The sequence below is a fragment of the Sebastes umbrosus genome, chromosome 17, assembly GCF_015220745.1.
Source record: "Sebastes umbrosus isolate fSebUmb1 chromosome 17, fSebUmb1.pri, whole genome shotgun sequence".
NCBI classification, from domain to species: Eukaryota; Metazoa; Chordata; class Actinopteri; order Perciformes; family Sebastidae; genus Sebastes; species Sebastes umbrosus.
The window spans coordinates 8,218,028-8,236,751 of NC_051285.1; the positions used below are offsets into that span (position 1 = coordinate 8,218,028).

Below are 18,724 nucleotides of genomic sequence, written 5' to 3' on the forward strand. Positions count from 1 at the left end.
CAATTCACCAAATCAGTGTTTATTAGGGCTGGATAAAAACATAGATTTAAAATGTTGAGACTGTTCTTTGCATTTGCACCTTTTCGTAATATAAAAAGTGGACGTAGACACCGTGACGTCACCCATTGGTTAGTGAACTGCCGTTTTGAAGCCTCGAGTTCAGCATTTTGGCCGTTTTCATCTTGTTTTTTTGCAACCAGAAGTGACACAAGAGGGTGGAGCTAAGCACAACCGACATTTGCAGGCGACCAAAATGTTGCAATTAACTTTCATGAACTGAAAACACACTGTGAAAGGGTTAAAGTTGTAAAACGAAAACCGGGACTCCCTGACCGGACAACGTCGTGGTAGCAACATGTCGATCACAAGGTAGCCAGGCCCTAAAGCAATCCCCTGCTTTATGGTCTATTTCACTCTAAATGGGACCATAATTTACTAAATGAACATCATGTTGTATTCAGGAAGATTTGAAACTAGCTGATTGAGACCATAAACTCATGTTTACAATGTTTACTGAGGTAATAAATCCAGTGAGAAATAGGGTCATTTTCTCATAGACTTCTATACAATCTGACTTGTTTTTGCAACCAGAGGAGTCGCCCCCTGCTGGCTATTAGATAGAATGCAAGTTTAAGGCACTTCACTTCTCAGACCCGGAAGTTACCGCCCTATCTGCGCTAAATGTTCTGTGTAAGCAGTGTTTACTTGTTATAAGTGGTTCAGTTAGGGCTGCATACTGTGTAAAATGTCTACTTTGTGGAAATCAAGTCATAACAACATGTAGAAAAAAAGGTTATTTTAAGTTTTAAAGTAACGTAGATGATAGCTGGCTATTAGCGTGAATAGTTACAGTCTGTGCAGACCCGTTGGGTTGATCGCTCGACTGTGGCTATCTAGCCACTCTAGTGATCACATTTCCGTTAGGGATTGACTGAGAAAAGACTTGGCACACTGATCTGAGCTCTTAGTGTTGGCTCACTTGTTGAATATGGAAGAAATTTAAACTCCCAGGATAAACTCTAAGAAATACTTTATGCAACACTGGTATTTATCTCATGTAACTGAGTCAAAAATCGAGGAGATCAGTTCATTGTGATTTCTTTATCATTGTGGTATGAACAACAACGATCTGCATTTGCTTTGATTGATTTAAGTCTTTCTATAGCTGTCTACTGATGTAGATGTGAATAGCAACACACTCGTGTAAATCAGCCCAATAATCCCAGCAGTGTTACTAATAGATGAAACATACTTGAGCAACATGTGACAAATTGATTAACTGTTTGGTCTCGTGATTACAGCAGAGCTCCTTCTAAAACAAGCTGTCTGCATTTAAGTGCACACTCCGGTTTAATTATTCCAGTTGGGATTGTCTTGTTAGTAATTAACCCAAGCTCTCCACATTGGGTTTGGGGTGATATTGGGCCAATTAAAGATCGATAATCCTGATCTTTAGCTGGCTGCTTCCTCCCAGTGGTGTCTGTGTGTTTCAAGGCCAATGAGCAGTCGATGGTGCTCATTAGTAAGCAGCACAGGTTTGTAGTCAATACGCTGGGAGCTGAGAGGGTCAGGTCAATATAGATCTGAGCTGGAAGTTAGTTGGAGAAGTGAAGAAAGAAAGAGGCTGTTATCTCCTTTGTTTCTATATATCTACAATTTTCCTCTCTGACTAAGACATATAATAGGGCTGTCAATCGCTTAAAATATTTAATCACGATTAATCCCATGATTGTTCATAGTTAATCATGATTAATTGCAAATTAATCACACATTTTTTATCTGTTCAAAATGTACCTTAAAGGGAGATTTGACACGTATTTAATACTCTTATCAACATGGGAGTGGGCAAATATGCTTGCTTTATGCAAATGTATGTATATATTTATTATTGGAAATCAATTAACAACACAAAACAATGACAAATATTGTCCAGAAACCCTCACAGGTACTGCATTTAGCATAAAACAATATGCTCAAATCATAACATGGCAAACTGCAGCCCAACAGGCAACAACAGCTGTCAGTGTGTCAGTGTGCTGACTTGACTATGACTTACCCCAAACGACATTTTATTATCATAAAGTGGGCATGTCTATAAAGGGGAGACTCGTGGGTACCCATAGAACCCATTTTCATTCACATATCTTGAGGTCAGAGGTCAAGGGACCCCTTTGAAAATGGCCATGACGGTTTTTCCTCAGCATAAGTTGGTCAAGCTAGTATCACATGGTTGGTACCAATGGATTTCTTTTTTCTAGTTTCATATGATGCCAGTATCTTCACTCTAGCTTTAAAACTGAGCCCGCTACAACCTAAAAATCACAAGTAGTGTTAATGTGTTAAAGAAATTAGTGGCGTTAAAATTAATCATCGTGTTAACTTTGACAGCCCTAAAAATAAATAGCTGTGTTTTCATCCTTGTATCAGATTTGTTTTATCCCACCATCTTTATTATATCTGTTCCATTCTCTCTGTTAGCTTGTCTGCAGCACAGTCATTTACCACATGTGAGTCACATATCACTTAAGTCAATACCATGAAATCCATTTTTAGTCACAGACACTTACACACACACAATACATTCCCCCCTCTGGTCCCACTGGGTTTATCTCTATCTCAGAGATCAGTTTGGGAATTAGTTCTGACGTAGCTACCGCCTTTATTGCACATACAGATATTCACCTACACATCACCTCCAAATGGAAACACACACAGAGACACTGTTGTTATTTTCTTTTTTTTTAATTGTGCATTAAATAGTCAAAAATAGAACGAAGAATCCTAAGTTTTAATCGTCGGCTGGCCGAGGTGGAAAGAGTGGAAGCGAAAGGATAATAAAACTGAGAACATGCAATAAATGATGATGGAAATTTTTCTAATAAATGATTAGGGCTCCCTGTCACACTGTCCTGGCTCTATGGGACACTTGAATAAAACCGAGCCATTGTTAATGTTATTAGTAACACCTGTGCTCTTCCTGCTTTGACAAGTCAAAATATCTCCTGTGTAAAAGACCCATTAGAATTTTCAGTGACGTTTATTGTCCAAAATTGACTGTCACAGTTACTTTTAATGTAATTTTTAGTTGTAAAGATTATTTTTTAACTGTAAAATGATCAAGCCACAGTACAAAACCTAATCACAATACTTGAATAATATACCTGTCAAAGTTAACGGCGTTATAATAACGCGTTATCGCAAATTCGTTGTAACGCCATTAATTTCTTTAACGCATTGACGCAATTGATCTTTCGGTGGTTGTAGCGGGCTCAGTTTTAAAGCTAGAGTAAAGATAGTGGTATCATATGAAACTAAACAAGTTAAGGAATCCATTGGTATCAACCATGTCATACTAGCTTGTCGCGAAGGAGGATAAATAACGCTCCGAACTTAAGCTAAATTTTGGCGAGGGAAAAACAGGCATGTCCATTTTCAAAGGGGTCCCTTGACCTCTGACCTCAAGATATGTGAATGAAAATGGGATCTATGGGTACCGACGAGTCTCGCCTTTGCAGACATGCCCACTTTATGATAATCACATGCCATTTTGGACAAGTCATAGTCAAGTCAGCACACTGACACACTGACAGCCGTTGAGTTTTCCCATGTTATGATTTGAGCATATTTTGTATGCTAAATGCAGTACCTGTGAGGGTTTCTGGACAATATTTGTTATTGTTTTGTGTTGTTAATTGATTTCCAATAATAATTATATACATATATTTGCATAAAGTAAGCATATTTGTGTTTGTACGGGACCAAAAAACTCCAGAATATCCACTAGATTTCATTAGATAACTTCCACTGCTGACCTCTTGAAAATGTGCTTAATTTGTGCAATAATTTGATGGAAAAGTACCCAGTTCCTCCCTCTCTCTGTCACACACACGCACACATATTGTGACTCACCCACTTTCCCTTGTTTTCTCTCTCACACACACACATACACATACACACAAACACACACAAAGGGCATGGTGCCCTCCTGCCAGACACCTGTTGAAGTAATTAGTGGTCGATGACAGCCAGTGCTCTGCTGACCGCTCTGTCTGTGTGAGTGTGCACACATGTTGTTGGGAAAAAACAAGGGAAAGTGGGTGAATCACAGTGTGTGTGTGTGTGTGTGTGTGTGTGAGGGAGTGTGAGAGAAAGATAAACAGTCTGCAAGTGGATGGTGAGCATGTGTGCATATAGATTGTGTATGATCGTCATTTAAGTGTGTGTGTGTGTGCATTAATTGTCAGGACACGAGAGACATGATGAGTGCAGAGAGAGGTGATAACACACACAGACAGAGAGAGAGGGTGAGAGAGCCTCACAGTGTGAAGGTTAGAGAGAGAGAGAGGGATATGGACGGCGTGGTATGAGAGGCGTTGGCTTTGCTCAGCACAGTTAATACACTTGTAATGCTGATTATCTCCGGCCTGTCGTGTCATGGATGGATGAGATAGAAAGGAGGTGGGCTCAGTCGTCGAGGGATTAAGGGAGGAGGGAGGATGGATGAACCAGGATGAGGAGTAGTAGATGGAGGCTTAGGGGGAGAACAGGAGGAATGATGTTTTCTGGTCTCAAGCATTTTACAACAAATATTATTGTATTTTAAATGTTACTCATGGCATTGATGGATTCATTTTATTTCATTACGTTTTTAATCACCTCTTTTGCTCACCTGCCAAACAAGCAAATTACCTGTCAAGTTTAATTTACACCGGCTAAATTAATGAATGTCCGCAAATATGTCATATTGACGGTGCAACAAAATGTCATCTCACCTGCCTGGTCAAGAAAAAAAAGACATTTGAAATGGATAAAAGGTGACATACTGTATTTCAAATCTATACAATTTATTTGCGCATGTGATCGTTACTCACTGGCTGATTTTCCCGGCATAGTTGGGGAAATTGTCCGCATGGTCATTTCCTGACCTGTTCGGTGCGGTCGTGTCTAGAAGGTAACCCGCTAGTTGGGAAACTCTTGTGAGATAGTTAAGGTTAGGCATTGATCTTGAATAGTTAAGGTTAGGAATTGATCTCGACTGCTTAAAGGGACTCTGTAATAATCAGAAATTGCTTGTTAACAGTGACACCGGTGGCCGTTAAGTCAACGTCAGTCGGCATCCTGTTGCTCACGCTCGCACTACTGACACACATGAGACTGAACGGGAGTGACAGGCATCAGTTTGATTAACGTCAGCAACATTAGCCAGCTAAAACCACAATAACACTCATATATTTAACATGCTTGGCAGTAATGTTAGTTTAACAAACAAAGGTCCCTCCATAAATCCCACAACACAAGTTTATCCCCGATGTTGGTCACATTCCTGTTTTGCAAGACGAGCTTCACTGGATATAACTTTTTGTGCTTCCGTGGAGTTTGTGTTGGAGTCTGAGTTGTGGTGGGGGCTGGCCGTTTGTTGGTGTTAGCGGACTCCATTTCTAACCGAACGTTAGCTATTGTTGCTACTGTTTGATTGGCCCGGGTTCTTCACATTAAAAGCAGCCTACAGGCTGATAGAGAAAACCCAGAAAGTCGTGAAAGGTCTCACTTTTTTTAGGTTAGGTAACAACCTGTTCACACACAGGCTATAAAAAACAATTAAAACATGTTTTTTGTTACTTGTAAAACGTTACATACAGTCCCTTTAAGGTTAGGCATTGACCTTGAATAGTTAAGGTTAGGATTGGTCGTCTGGCAGCGAGTCTCGCAGATTTCAGATCAGGTTTTGCAATTTGCAGGTTACCTTCTAGACACGACCATTCATCCCATCTCCCCCTCTTTCAGATGAAACCCTCTCACTACAAAAAAAGGCATGTTGTTATTTCACTTCAAGCTGGTGAAGATATCCAGAGACAAATAGTCCCTCCTGATTACCAGACTTGTAAAAATATTGATACTTTTATAAAGTGCAACCACAATAACATCTCTCTTTATCTGAAAGAAAACAATGAAATCTCATCCGCTCCGCCGTCCTGACGCACAAGTGCTGATTTACTTTGGCTTGGTCGGCTGAAGTGTAAAACTGAGGCTCTCAAAGGTTTTTGTCAAAGATTTGTGAGATTTTGTGATCTTTGCTGATTTATCCACCAGAAGATTCATTTTCCCACCTTTGGTACGAATGTCTTCTCTCACTTGTGTCTCCCCAGTTTAGGCAGGTGTTTTATGTTTTATTAAAACAAATTTAACAGCCAACACATGTTGCCAGATTTGTGTCTGCGGGGGAATTTATGTAAGTAGGACAGAGAAATTGGAAGAAGTGCTGTGTTGGCAGATTCAGAGATGGATAGCTGCTCACGATGAATGAATAGACTCAGACAGAGACGGGAGACAAAGACAGATGGAGTTAAAAATGCCTGACAGATGTACAGATGAGTTGTTTGGATAATGTGTTTCAGTACAGGTATGGAGGAGGATGGAGGATTGAATTGTGAAGGAAATAATGACAAAGAAAAGAGTTGGTGAAGGGCAGGAGCCTCGAACAGACAGAGGAGAGAAAAGGTCAGAGGCTGTTTGTGCCAAAAGAGCAAGAAATTCAATTCAGGACACTTCATCTCAAAACTCTGCTGCCCTGAAACAAAGACCTGCAGAATTTCCTGTTTAATACATAATTTTTCTGTAGAATTAGTTGAAGATATTTACCTGATATTTATCAAATTTCATGTACAGCAGCTTTGAAAAGAAAATCAACATAAATGAAAATTTGAATATCGAAAACATCCTTCCAAAAGCAAGTTTTTATTTATATTTAAACACACATTTGTTGGAAAATGGCCTTTGACATCTAATGCCTCTCACGGTTTTTGTTTGGATGAAATGGTTTTGCAGCGAAGCAAGAATACTTCATTTCACTTGAGGTTTTTGAGCTTACATACAATATTTTTGGGTTGTATTTAAAACAGCAAAGCTTGAAAGTATTTTTTTTAACATACCATCACAACGACAAATTATGGAATGTTGTGAAAAAGTAGAACAATTTTATTGAACATAATTGTGTAATTTATTTATTCATTTATACATTTGGTGAAATATAAAAGTACATTTCCACCAGCTAATGCACTAAATTACATTTAATATAAAATCTTTCATCTCCGTCGTCCCTTCGTCTGTCCCATTCTCATGAATGTGATATCACAGGACAACGTATTCTTAATCAACGGGTCGTATGATATCTTACGAAAAAGTTATTCCTCCTTTTTCGTTTGTTTTCCTACGAATGTCCAGCAATACGTGTCATTTTCCGCTCGTTACATGCATTCAGTCTTTTCAAAATAAACTTCCGTCTTCACAGGAAATAACTTAGTTAGGTTTAGGAAAAGATTGTGGTTTGGCTTAAAATAACTCAGAAAGTGGCGCTACTTAAGAACGTAACTTACATAACAAATAAATCAATTTTGACTTCTGGTTTCAAACGGGACACGAACAGCGGTCTCCTGGGCAACAGTCCAGTATTTTTTGATCCACCCTGACCTCCTCCCTATGCGGCGTTCACCGCTATTTATATTTCCTGGTTTACGATCACGAGAATTACACACAAATTAGTTTGGTTCATTATCAGTTTTGCTGAAATAAGAGCTTAACCCTTGACATCCAGAGTTTGGGCGAGAAAAGAAAACAGAGGTTCAACAGAGTGGTTGTTTTACTCTCAACTCCTCACCTCTCTCAACTCTCTTCCTCATCTTTACCTCCCATCCTGCCCTCCACTCCCTTGTCATGTGTCCAGGCAGAGGTGGTTGTTTTGAAAACAGTACACACACACACACACACATACACAAACACAGTGTCCTAATCAAAGCCAGGCTCTGCACATTGTGTCCCAGTTGAGCAGCTATTTTTATCTGCAGCGCTCTAACAGGGATGGAATGGGTCAGATAGGCCACACTGACGAATCCATCAAGACCAACAGATAAACAGTCAGCCTGCTGGACCGCCAGTACACACACACACACACACACACACACACTTGCACATACACGTATACTTTTTAAGTAAACAAATAAACCAATTCTGTTTCTTTATCTGGCTCCCTTCCCGCCTCCTGCACACTTAGGACTACAGGTAGTTCCAGCCTATGATGATGTTTCGTGTTCCCACCAGTGTAATATTTTTCTGATATACTGTATGTGTGTTTATATCTGTATTCCCTTGTTTGTTCTGCCTCTTTAATACCTGAATCCGTGCCCTCCTACACTCCACACACACACAGTCTGTCCTGTCCCATTAGCACCGTGGCAAATCTTCAGGCTCACACACACACACATGATGCTGCTGCCACACACACACACATGCACACACACAGATGTGGTTAGAGACACATGATTACTGATTTACCGTTGTGAGAGTTGGCAGAGATCCCATTTCTGGCTTGTTAGTTTGGGATTCAAGTGCTCTGGCTTGGACCCAATTAGTTTCTCTTCCTACCTCCTTCCCTCTGCAGTTACTTTGTTGTCATGACTATTTTGGTGGATAGTGTGTGCCGTATATAACCCCAAAAAACAACAGCATGTTCTACACATAAACTGAGTTGATCAGTTATTTGTCTTGTACATAAATATCAGTGTTTATAATAGCTTGTTTGCTTTGAACCCAGCATACAACGGCACCTATGAGCACATTAAACAGCTATAAACCTTTACTGTGGTGTACATGGTGTTGTAAAAACATTTACAGAACAGTACGGCTACAAGTTGTACATTAAGTACTGTGTGTAGTGTCTTTCTGTTACTCTCAGTTCAATTTGGCGTTATTAGCCTGAGCAGCTTAAGTAGATATCAGCTCAGGTTATACTCCCACTCCCTAATATACTGTATATGACTAATGTTGAATAAAATCAGTTACTATCAGTTGCTAACAATAACCTATTCTCTATAAAAACAGATTCTGCATTCATATGAAGAATCTGCAGGCAACGGGACAAGATTTTGGCATCGGAAGCGCTCTGGTTTCCATTTGTAGTCCGAGTAGTATTGACCAATCACATTCCAGTAGGCTTTGATTGAATGCAGGTAAATAGTCCGTGTGAGGAGCAAAAGAGAAGGAACATTTGCCAAAAAACTGTCTTGGAACCCACCGGCTATATCGTCTGACGATGATTTAGCTTTTATTGGTTTAAAATGAGCTTGTATCGTCTCTCAACTCCGACTCCAGTCTCGCATCTCAAGTTGTTAATCGGACTGTAATAAATGAGCAGCTTTAGAAAAAAGCAGATCGTCGGTATTCTCCAAACGGCGTTACTACGGTTTTGCACTTGGCGGCTCACATTACCTCAGTCTTGGAAAGGGAGGATTGAGCGGAGGGGTATTCAGTTGGTTGCAATCTGCAACCACACCACTAGACGCCACCAAATCCTACACACTGTCCCCTTTAATTTTGTGCAGCAGATTGATGCATTTAACTTTAAAATGTATAAAATGTTCTTTCTAAATGCATGAAAGTTCCCAAAGTCGATGAGTAATCTTGTTAAATAATCGTGATCTCCATCCGTACTGACCAAAAAAATTGTGATTATGATTTTGTCTATAATCTAGCAACCCTGGGAGAGACTCATAATGTTGCAGGTCAAAGTTGAGTCAGATTAAACTGTGCGCAAAGTGAACGAGAAGGGGTTAATATGTGTCTGCATGTGACTAAGTCTCTCCCCTTCCTGTAGTTTTCCGTCCATATTCTCAGCTAACATGGATATCTACTCTCAGTAATTGCTGTTTTATCTGTAGATAAAATGATTTTGTTAGCGTTTAACAACTACAGTTGCCAGGGGACCGTGCCTTTTGCACTGTCTGTCTCTCTCCCTACCTGTCTCTCTCAATTTATTTCTCTTTCTGTCAGTCTCAGCCTCTTTACTTGCTTTTTTCTCTCTGTGCTTCCTCCTCTCTTATATGTTGCCAATTTAAAATAGTCACACACACATTTACAACCACAGCTTTTCTTTGAACATCCATATGCGCTTAACATAAACATGCACACATTCATCTCCCAGCTCTGTGCTCTCTATCCACTCACATACACACTCGTATGCTGCTTATAGGGCCATATGATAGTAATTTAGCAATATGGAGGAGCAGGAGGGCTCAGCTTGAGTTTAGAAGAAGAGTCTGGGATCCAGTTTACTGGCAGGAAACAGGAAGTCACCTCTTGACTGTTAAAGTGTCACATTGTCTCATTACTGGATGCACATAAACCTCTGATGTTATATGTTGTTGAATTGCATCTTTGTCTTTATTAAAGTCGATTTTTTAGCCACTAGGACGCAGCAGAATAAGCTGAAAAACAAGATGTTTTTAATTGAGTTATATGTTGTTTTGACTACTATGTTAGCAGACAATTGCCTATTATACGTCCAGCAGACACAGAGCAACATTATCATTCATTTCACCAGATGAAACTAAGTCCAATACATACTCTCTGTCTTCTTTTGGTCACCAATTCCTTCCACTTTCTTCACCAGCTAGTTGCCAACTTCGTGTGTCTGCCGTTTGGTGGTGGACAGGTAGCGTACAGTTTGCTTTTTTGCTAAAAACAGCTGCTAGAAATGGGATTGGTGAGCGCATTTAGACAGAAAGAAAACAGTAAATGTGCCATAAAAGCAAAACAATGAATTGAAAGAGCTGCAGAGAATTTTCCACCCTGTTCGTGTTCGTCCCTGCGCTGAATCACGATGATGAAGATTCAACATGCTGCCCGTGTTTTTAACAGTGATGTCTTGATAATAATAATAAACTTTATTTGTCTAGCACCTTTCATACAAGAAATGCAGCTCAAAGTGCTTATCAATAAACACATTACATGCACTGAGTGCTTCACATGAAAATGAACATAAAAACACATTAAAAACATTAAGATGGAAAATAAAACCAGGAAAAAAAGAACTAAAAAAGTTGTGTCTTTTCTTGTGTTTCAGGTGCGTAACCTGTGCTACATGGTGACACGGAGGGAGAAAATGAAACACACCCTGTGCGACCTCCAGGAGAAGATCTTCCACCTGCAGATACAACTACTGGAAGAAGACATAGCTGGAGGTAAGAGAGAGAGAGAGAAAACACGATTGTGTCTGTAATGATTTTTCTAATTCCATCCAAATACGCCAATGTAAAAACCTGTTACCTTTCACCCACTCTCGCATTATAGCCAAGGCCGCCAACACACACTCTGTCCACCCAAAAAAAAAAAGAAAAGAAAAGTACAATTTGGAAAGCTCAAGTGCATAACGGTTACATCCAAACCCTTGTTGACTGAGTGTGGTGGGTGGACAGTTTTTGGAAATGGCCTGTCATCATTTTTTGCACAGTAGGCCACACTTGACACCTGCACAGCACAGAACGCTGAAATAATAGTTCAGCCAGATATTGTGACACACACCATCCACATAAATGGAGCTCGATTTCCTATCCACTCTGCACAGATGACTGACCTTGATGCATTTCATGCAGCTGCTCAGTGGCGGCGAACAGGAAGGACGAAGCTGGGTGGTTGAGTCGATGCTGCTGTGTTGACTAGATATCCTCTCAAAACGAGATTTATAATCTTACCACCAGATTAAATGTAGTACGTTTTTAGTATATATTCGTTTAAAAAATGTTCTTATATATTAGAGTTGACTAAATTTCTCTTTACCTCCCTGGATTGTTTGCATTATTATCATTTCACCTGCATCAGTCCTCATAAAGGAGCTAGTTCTAATTGTGGTCATAGTATACTAATTTTATCATGATAATAATAATAATAATAAATACCACTTTTTTACAAATAAAATATGTATAGATTAATTTAAACAACTGTACACAGCAGAGACTAAACATTGACAACAGGACAGTCAATTACAGCTAAAACCATAGACTGTATATAAGAAGTGGAGGTAGTCACCGTGACGTCACCCATTGGTTTGTAGACTACCGTTTTGAAAATGAATATCATGCTGTATTGAAGAAGACTTGAAACTAGCGATTGAGACCATAAACTCATGTTTACAATGTTTACTGAGGGAATAAATCAAGTGAGAAGTAGGCTCGTTTTCTCATAGGCTTCTATACAATAGCCAGAGGAGTCGCCCCCTGCTGGCTATTAGATAGAATGCAAGTTTAAGGCACTTCTGCATTGGCTTCACTTTTCAGACCTGGAGTTGCCCACTTGTTAAAACAAGAAACTTAAAATGTTATATAAAAAGCAGATTTATATGCAATAATGGTGCCTTTTTATAAAGACAGCTTTTTAAAAGAGATTTAAATAAAGTTACTGTGCTGACTGATCGATGTCCCTTCGGTAGACTATTCTAGAGCCTGGAGACTCCTCACCTTTTGACACCAATCTGGACTTTAGTACATCCAGTGAGATTGCATCTGAAGCCAGGCTCTGGTATACATGGGGACATGGGGTCAGTGGCTCAGCAATGTTACCAGAAGCCAGACTGTGAAGAGCCTTAAAAGTTAGTGACAAAATCTTAAAATCAATACTTAAACCGACTGGGAGCTAGTGTAGAGCAAGCTGGTGTGATACTGTCATAAAACTTTGAACACGTTATTAGCCTGGCAGCTGCGTTTTTGTTGAACCTGAAGTCGATGAATGGAGCTGTGGCTGAGACGGGAGCACGGTAAGCTACAACAGTCGAGTATAAAAGAGAAAGAAAACAAAGATTCCCCTCACTCTCCATCACTTGTAATCACTTTATTGATGACGTTTCAACAGGTTATATAGACAAACAGCACCATACATACAGTAAGTAGGCTGTAGGGTCTCATCCAGGAAAAAAAAGCCAATCAGAGGACGCCAGCACTTCTTGGTATGCATACAAATTAAGGTCAATGAGCTCTTCAGATCTTTTCTAAAAAGCTCTTCTAATTGTAAACAAACAGTAATTTACCGATATTAAAGAGAGTACGTTCACATCACACAGTAAGGCCTTCTAGGGACATTATTATCAATCAGTCCCATATTGCACAATGTAGCCAATAGTCTTGCATTGATGTTATCAGACACTTAAAATAACAATCTGAGCCTGTCAGTGGCAGAAACAAACACTTTTAGTGGACGTACTGTACATTGAAGGTGAAGAATTGGTCGAAGGACTAGTCTGTTTAGCGCTCTCGCTCAATACTGGGCCAATTTAAAAAGAATTGTTGTCCCCATTAGTCGCTTAGACACAAAAACATGTGAAAATAGTACCGAAGTTACCCTTTAAGTGCAGTGATAGTGACCTGTTTCTGCCTCGGATAATGTTGAGGAACCTTATTAGTTCTAGTAGTCGTGACCTGCAGCTGTCATGGCGATGACAGTGGAAGCTTGTTGTCATGGTAATACCAGTTACATCTCGCTGGCATGGTAATGATAGTGAACTCTTGTCAGCCTGCCCCTGTGGCTATGTGTGTGCGTGTGTGTGTGTGTGTGTGTGTGTGTGTGTGTGTGTGTGTGCGTGTGCGTCTCCGTGTGTGTGGTTAGAGTGCTCAATTTGCAGTGCTCATCATTCCAGAGAAAGGCTACACACACACACACACACACACATCTATACACTCCACTAAATCTTACAAACACGTTCACTCCCTCTCTAACTCTCTCTGTGTCTCTCACTAATACACACAGACACAAATGTACACACACACACAAACACACACACAGACATACACATACATACACACACACATGCAGAGCAGAGCTGCTGACTCAGCAGATTGCTGCCATCAGGTACCGGGAGCTGTGCTGCTGGCACTAAACAGCCATATCTATTCTCACTGCCACAGGAGTTAGATTAGAGAGGACGGCTTGTGTGTGTTTGCGCGAGTGTGTGTGTGTGCGTGCGAGTGCAAGAGCACCAGAGAGTGAAGGATGAGGTTGTCTGCCATAATGATTTGTCGTGTCCCTCACCTTGTATCTACCTCTTTCCTCTAACTCTTTTATCTTTCTCTCTCATTTTCCGCTCTCCATTTCTCTGTATCCTCTTCTTTAATCTACTTTCTCCTCCATCTGTTTTCTTGCTTTACTTTTCTCTCATTTGCGGTCTCCTGTTTCTCTCTCCTCTATCTTATTTATGGTTGTCCCTTCCGACTCTCTGTTTCAGTCAGTTGTCTTCAGTATGTTCTTCTTTTGTCCTTCTGGCCACGTAAACTGATTTTGTGACATTTAAAGTAACTGAAAAGTTTGCCAAAATGTATAGTTTTTCAGACAATACTACAAACAAATTGTATTCAGATGGTTTTATTGGTCAAAGCAGGGTGGGAATGTTGCTTAAATAGGTGCAGAACAGGTGTAATATGATCAGCAGAACATGTTGAATATCATGTCTCAATACACTGAACATGCTCAGTCTATATAAAAACAAAGGTCGGTTTGCCAGTGTTAAATATTTTTGGCATTTAAAATTGGTTTGACATCCAATTCTAGGCAGCACAGAAAGGGTTTACAACTGTAAAATCTGATTTTCAGAAACCCTGAGCTTGCCATGCACCAGCACCACCATCCTTCCTCGCCTCATCTCCCTCCGGGTTTGTTTTTCAATGTGGAAAACACACACATCTCTCCTCTAACCCACCTGAAACACAACCACAAACCTCTGTCCGCCTGTCTGTCTCTCATCGTACTTAATCTGTCATGTTCTACGTTCTGTCTGCCATTCCGCCTGTCTGTCTGTCATGTTTATCTGCCTGTCTGTCATGTCGGGGGGTGCGTGGGGGGACGCTCTCGTCATGCTTTGTGAATGCTAGCATGTTACCTGGCAGGCGGGGCGATATCCTTGTAGTCCCACGTGCAGACAGAGAAGCATGATGCTGAAAGTAGGAAGTCTCCATGACGATACGGCATCTAGTATCATCCGTAGCAACTAATTCATATATGAGAACTTACAAAAAACTCAACACATTGATTAAAAACCTCAATGTTTATTTTTTTTGTCTTTGGAGGAAACATATTGATGCTCATAAAAAATACAGGTTCAGCTATATTCTGCACCCACCCACCCACCCACACTATTATTGTTATGCAGGAAGTGCACTACATTTACATTCTGGCTCAAACCGAGCTGTGACAAGCTGACAGTGGTTAGTATTGGCCTCTCTGATCTGCTCTCAGCAAGTGTGTGTGTGTGTGTGTGTGTGCGATAGAGCGTGAGGAAGACAGAGAAAATAAGGACGGAGGAAGAGGAGGATGGAAAGGGACAGGAAGGTAATAGGATGAAAGAAAGAGTGGAGGAAGAAGAGAGAGGAACAGGAGTAGCGACCATGAGAGAGAAAGGAGTGTGAAAGGGTGGAGAGAGGGAGGAAAAGACAGTAGGGGAGAGAGAGAGAAAAACATTCTCATATTGCACTAATGAGCTCAGGTAAGAAATGGGACACAGTGGCTACACACACACAGACTCACACGCTGCAGTTCAGTGCACCTAGAAAGAGGGGAAATTAATCACAGACTTCAAAAAGACGAATCCCCCGGTGCTGTTGCACCTTCTAAACAAGAGAGGGAAGGCGGTTTGGAGGGGAGGATAATATTGCAGAGATGGAGAGAAAGGCAACAGCAGAATGTAAAAGACAAAAGAGGAGAAAAAAAAGTGTTTAAAAAGGGTTCCACTGCTGATAGTTGGATTTGCGCTGAGATTACAACCTGCAGGGGGAAAGCAGAGCCTGCAGGTGTCCTTGAAAACCCAAAGACTAGTTTTCCGAGCTGTAGAACATATAAAAGAACAAGATCAGATTAGATTAAAAAAAATGGGAAAAATGTTGAAAAATGGTCTCTGGCAGATCAGAGGATAAGATGGTCCTCCTGTCAAAACAAAAAAAAGAAAGAAATTTGCGATTTAGGAGCTGTGTGAAGAAGAGTTCCCTCTGGGAGCTCCCTCAAAGATCCCCCGGCGTTAATGGCCTCCGCAATTTCAGCAACAGCCCTGAAATAAATTGGAAAAAGGGGGAGAAGTGTCTGGTAGACGTACCTGCACTCTTTTACAAATCTTCTATTTAAAAAAAAAAAGGTTTCATACAGTCATACCTTACTCCTGCTCACTTCACACTAATTGTCAGATTTTAGTTTTAACATGACAGTACAGTCTAGGGCTGCAACTAATGGATAATTCATTGTTGTTTAATATGTTGATTATTTTCTTGATTAATCGATTAGAAGTTTGGTCTATAAAATGTCAGAAAATGGTTTAAAACATCGACCAGTGTTTCCCAAAGCCTAAGATGATGTCCTCAAATGTCTTGTTTTGTCCACAACTCAAACTTATTTAATTTACTGTCATGGAGGAGTAAAGAAACCAGAAAAAAATATTCACATTTAAGAAGCTGGAATCAGAGCATTTGGTCTTTTTTTTTCTTTAAAAAATACTCAAACCAATTAATTAATTATCAAAATTGTTGGCGATTAATTTAATAGTTGACAACTAACCGATTGCAGATCTAGAACTGTCTCATTACACTCACATCCTATAGATATTCACTCTGAAGCTCACGCGATAGACAAATTCAAATATTTGCTTTCTATTGTGATCTCCAGCAGACTCACAGTTAAGAGTTCAACTTTGACCTTGCAAATATGCAGAGTCGGCCAATAGTAGCGTTGCTCTCATACTAATTTGCTAATTTGACCTTAACTTTAAACTCTAACAGCAAGGGTTAAAAATGACTCTGCAGTGACGCCTTCTGACCAGGAACGAAGGGGCTCCAGGAACTAAAATTGGGAACTAAAACGCCGTTTTATGTCTGTGTTTGCACCACATCTGAAGAGGCATACATATTATATAAAAAGGAAAAGTGTAGGCAGAGAAAAGGAGACGGAGGACACCATAAATACAGCCCAGGAACTAAATTTAGACCCCGTTTCCTTCGGTTGAAATGCAGAGAAAATGTCTAAGTTCCTAGAAAGGTTCCTGCTGTCAAAAAAGGTTATAGTTGTTATACTGTCAGTCCAGCCTCCATGTTTCTAGTGATTCGGTTCTGACAAACAGCACCCTGTAAACTAAATGTATAGATGTGATTTTTGAGATTCAAGATGCGCAGTTGATTCTCGTGGGACAAACTATTTCACTATTATCTCTAATATCTTTATTATATGATCATCTCTTATGTGGAGATATAAACCCTGAGACATTTGTTAATTAAGTATTTCAAAAAGCCCTTTCTCTTAATCTGGCACAGTCTCTGTTCAGGCTTTAAACACTGGAGACAGGAAGGATGTCAGCTTTGTTTTCTGGTGCACAGCCACAGCTAAAGTAGAGAATCACACATCGAGAAGCTGCTGTGCATGAGAGGCGCTGCAAGTGGCAGGTGCTATAGTAATTAGGGCAAACAGCTTTCTTTACTTCTTTCATATTTTTACATCTGTGTTGTTTTATCGAAAGAAATCTAGTCGCTATAAACGTGTTGTACTTTATCAAAGCTGAACCAACCTCTGACCTCCCTGTGAAAGGAACCATTTTTACTATAAAACAAGTGAAAAGTTAATGTTAGTCTGACTGCAAGCAGATTGGCATACAGAAATATCATAATTAAATAAAGTAAAAAAAAAAAATAAAGTAATAAAGCTCATGACTAACGAGCTAAACAACGTGAACATGAACAAAACAAAATCATCTAGCGAACTTGATTCTCGCTTAAAACTAAATCGCGCACAACCTCGCTGTCCTTCCTGTGTTGTTTGCTTTGTCACACTCATAACTTTCACAAACTACCGCAGGAGACGTTTCCGAGCATCCTCCTAACAACCCGGGCGATGATCCGGCATGGACCTGAAAATAAAAACCCCTCCACACTTTTAACACCTCGTTCCATCCTGTTTCATCCTCCTGATCGGAATTCATGCGGACAGTTTCCATAACGTCTTCACATTGTTTATTCTTCCGCTTCAATTTACATTGTATTTCTCAAATGGAGGCACAGCAAAAAGATGGTCAAGCCCTTTGAGAACATGACAACACAATCTCATCCCAACTCGTCACATACTGACGCTTTGTCAGACCCCTCGGCGTCACTTTTCGGTCGCGGTAAACACTTACTTAACGTTGTGAATCCATCGGCGTCACTTTTAGGTCGCAGTAAACACGGACTTAACGTCGTGAATCCATCTGCGTTATTTTTCGGTTGCAGTAAATACGTGCTTAATGTTGTGAATTAAACAAAAACGCTTGCTTAGGTTTAGGCAATAAAACCACTACAGTTAGGTTTAGGAAAAAACAACATGGTTGGGCTTAAAACTACTACGTTTTTACAGTGCTAATGTGACTTGACGTTGTGAAAGTGAAACTTAACGCACAGGACACAAAGAGCGGTCTCTCGTTTACTGTTGCTGCAGATGGGTTTACATTAATGGAAAGCCTGGTGCATTTAATATCGCCGCTTAAGGGTGCCTTGTGCAGCGGTATCGAACACCGACGGGCGTGACAAAGCATCAGTATTTGACGCCCTGCGAATGAGAGTGGGCTGACCATGAATATCCAAAACACAGCCTACAACGGTGTCAGTGAGGCAGATTGTTCAAGGCTGCTATTGCAGGAGAAAAAAAAAACTCCTGCTGAAGTAAGCTCTTTTCCATCTAAGTGTTCTGTAACTCCGACCAGATGGAAGTAATGTGAAGTGTTGGTTTACGGGGTGATCAGTGATCATTTGATACTGTGAGTGCAAGGCGTGTGATGGCTCTGAGGTTCATATCGGATATCGGGAAGGCAGATGATTTATAGGCCCACATAAACATACAGTACACACAAATGTCCTCCTCTTCTTCTTTCTTTCACTTTTCTTTCTTTCTAAACATTAAGTATTGT

General features: G+C 40.3%; 1 protein-coding gene across 1 annotated transcript in view; it reads left to right on the top strand.

The window, feature by feature from the left end:
• jade2 (jade family PHD finger 2) overlaps positions 1–18,724 on the top strand; it is a 188,828-nt gene that overhangs the window by 148,378 nt on the left and 21,726 nt on the right. Inside the window, exon 11 of the mRNA XM_037749207.1 lies at positions 10,895–11,012. Within this exon, the coding sequence (XP_037605135.1) occupies positions 10,895–11,012 (118 nt within the window). The remainder of the gene's footprint in view (positions 1–10,894; positions 11,013–18,724) is intronic.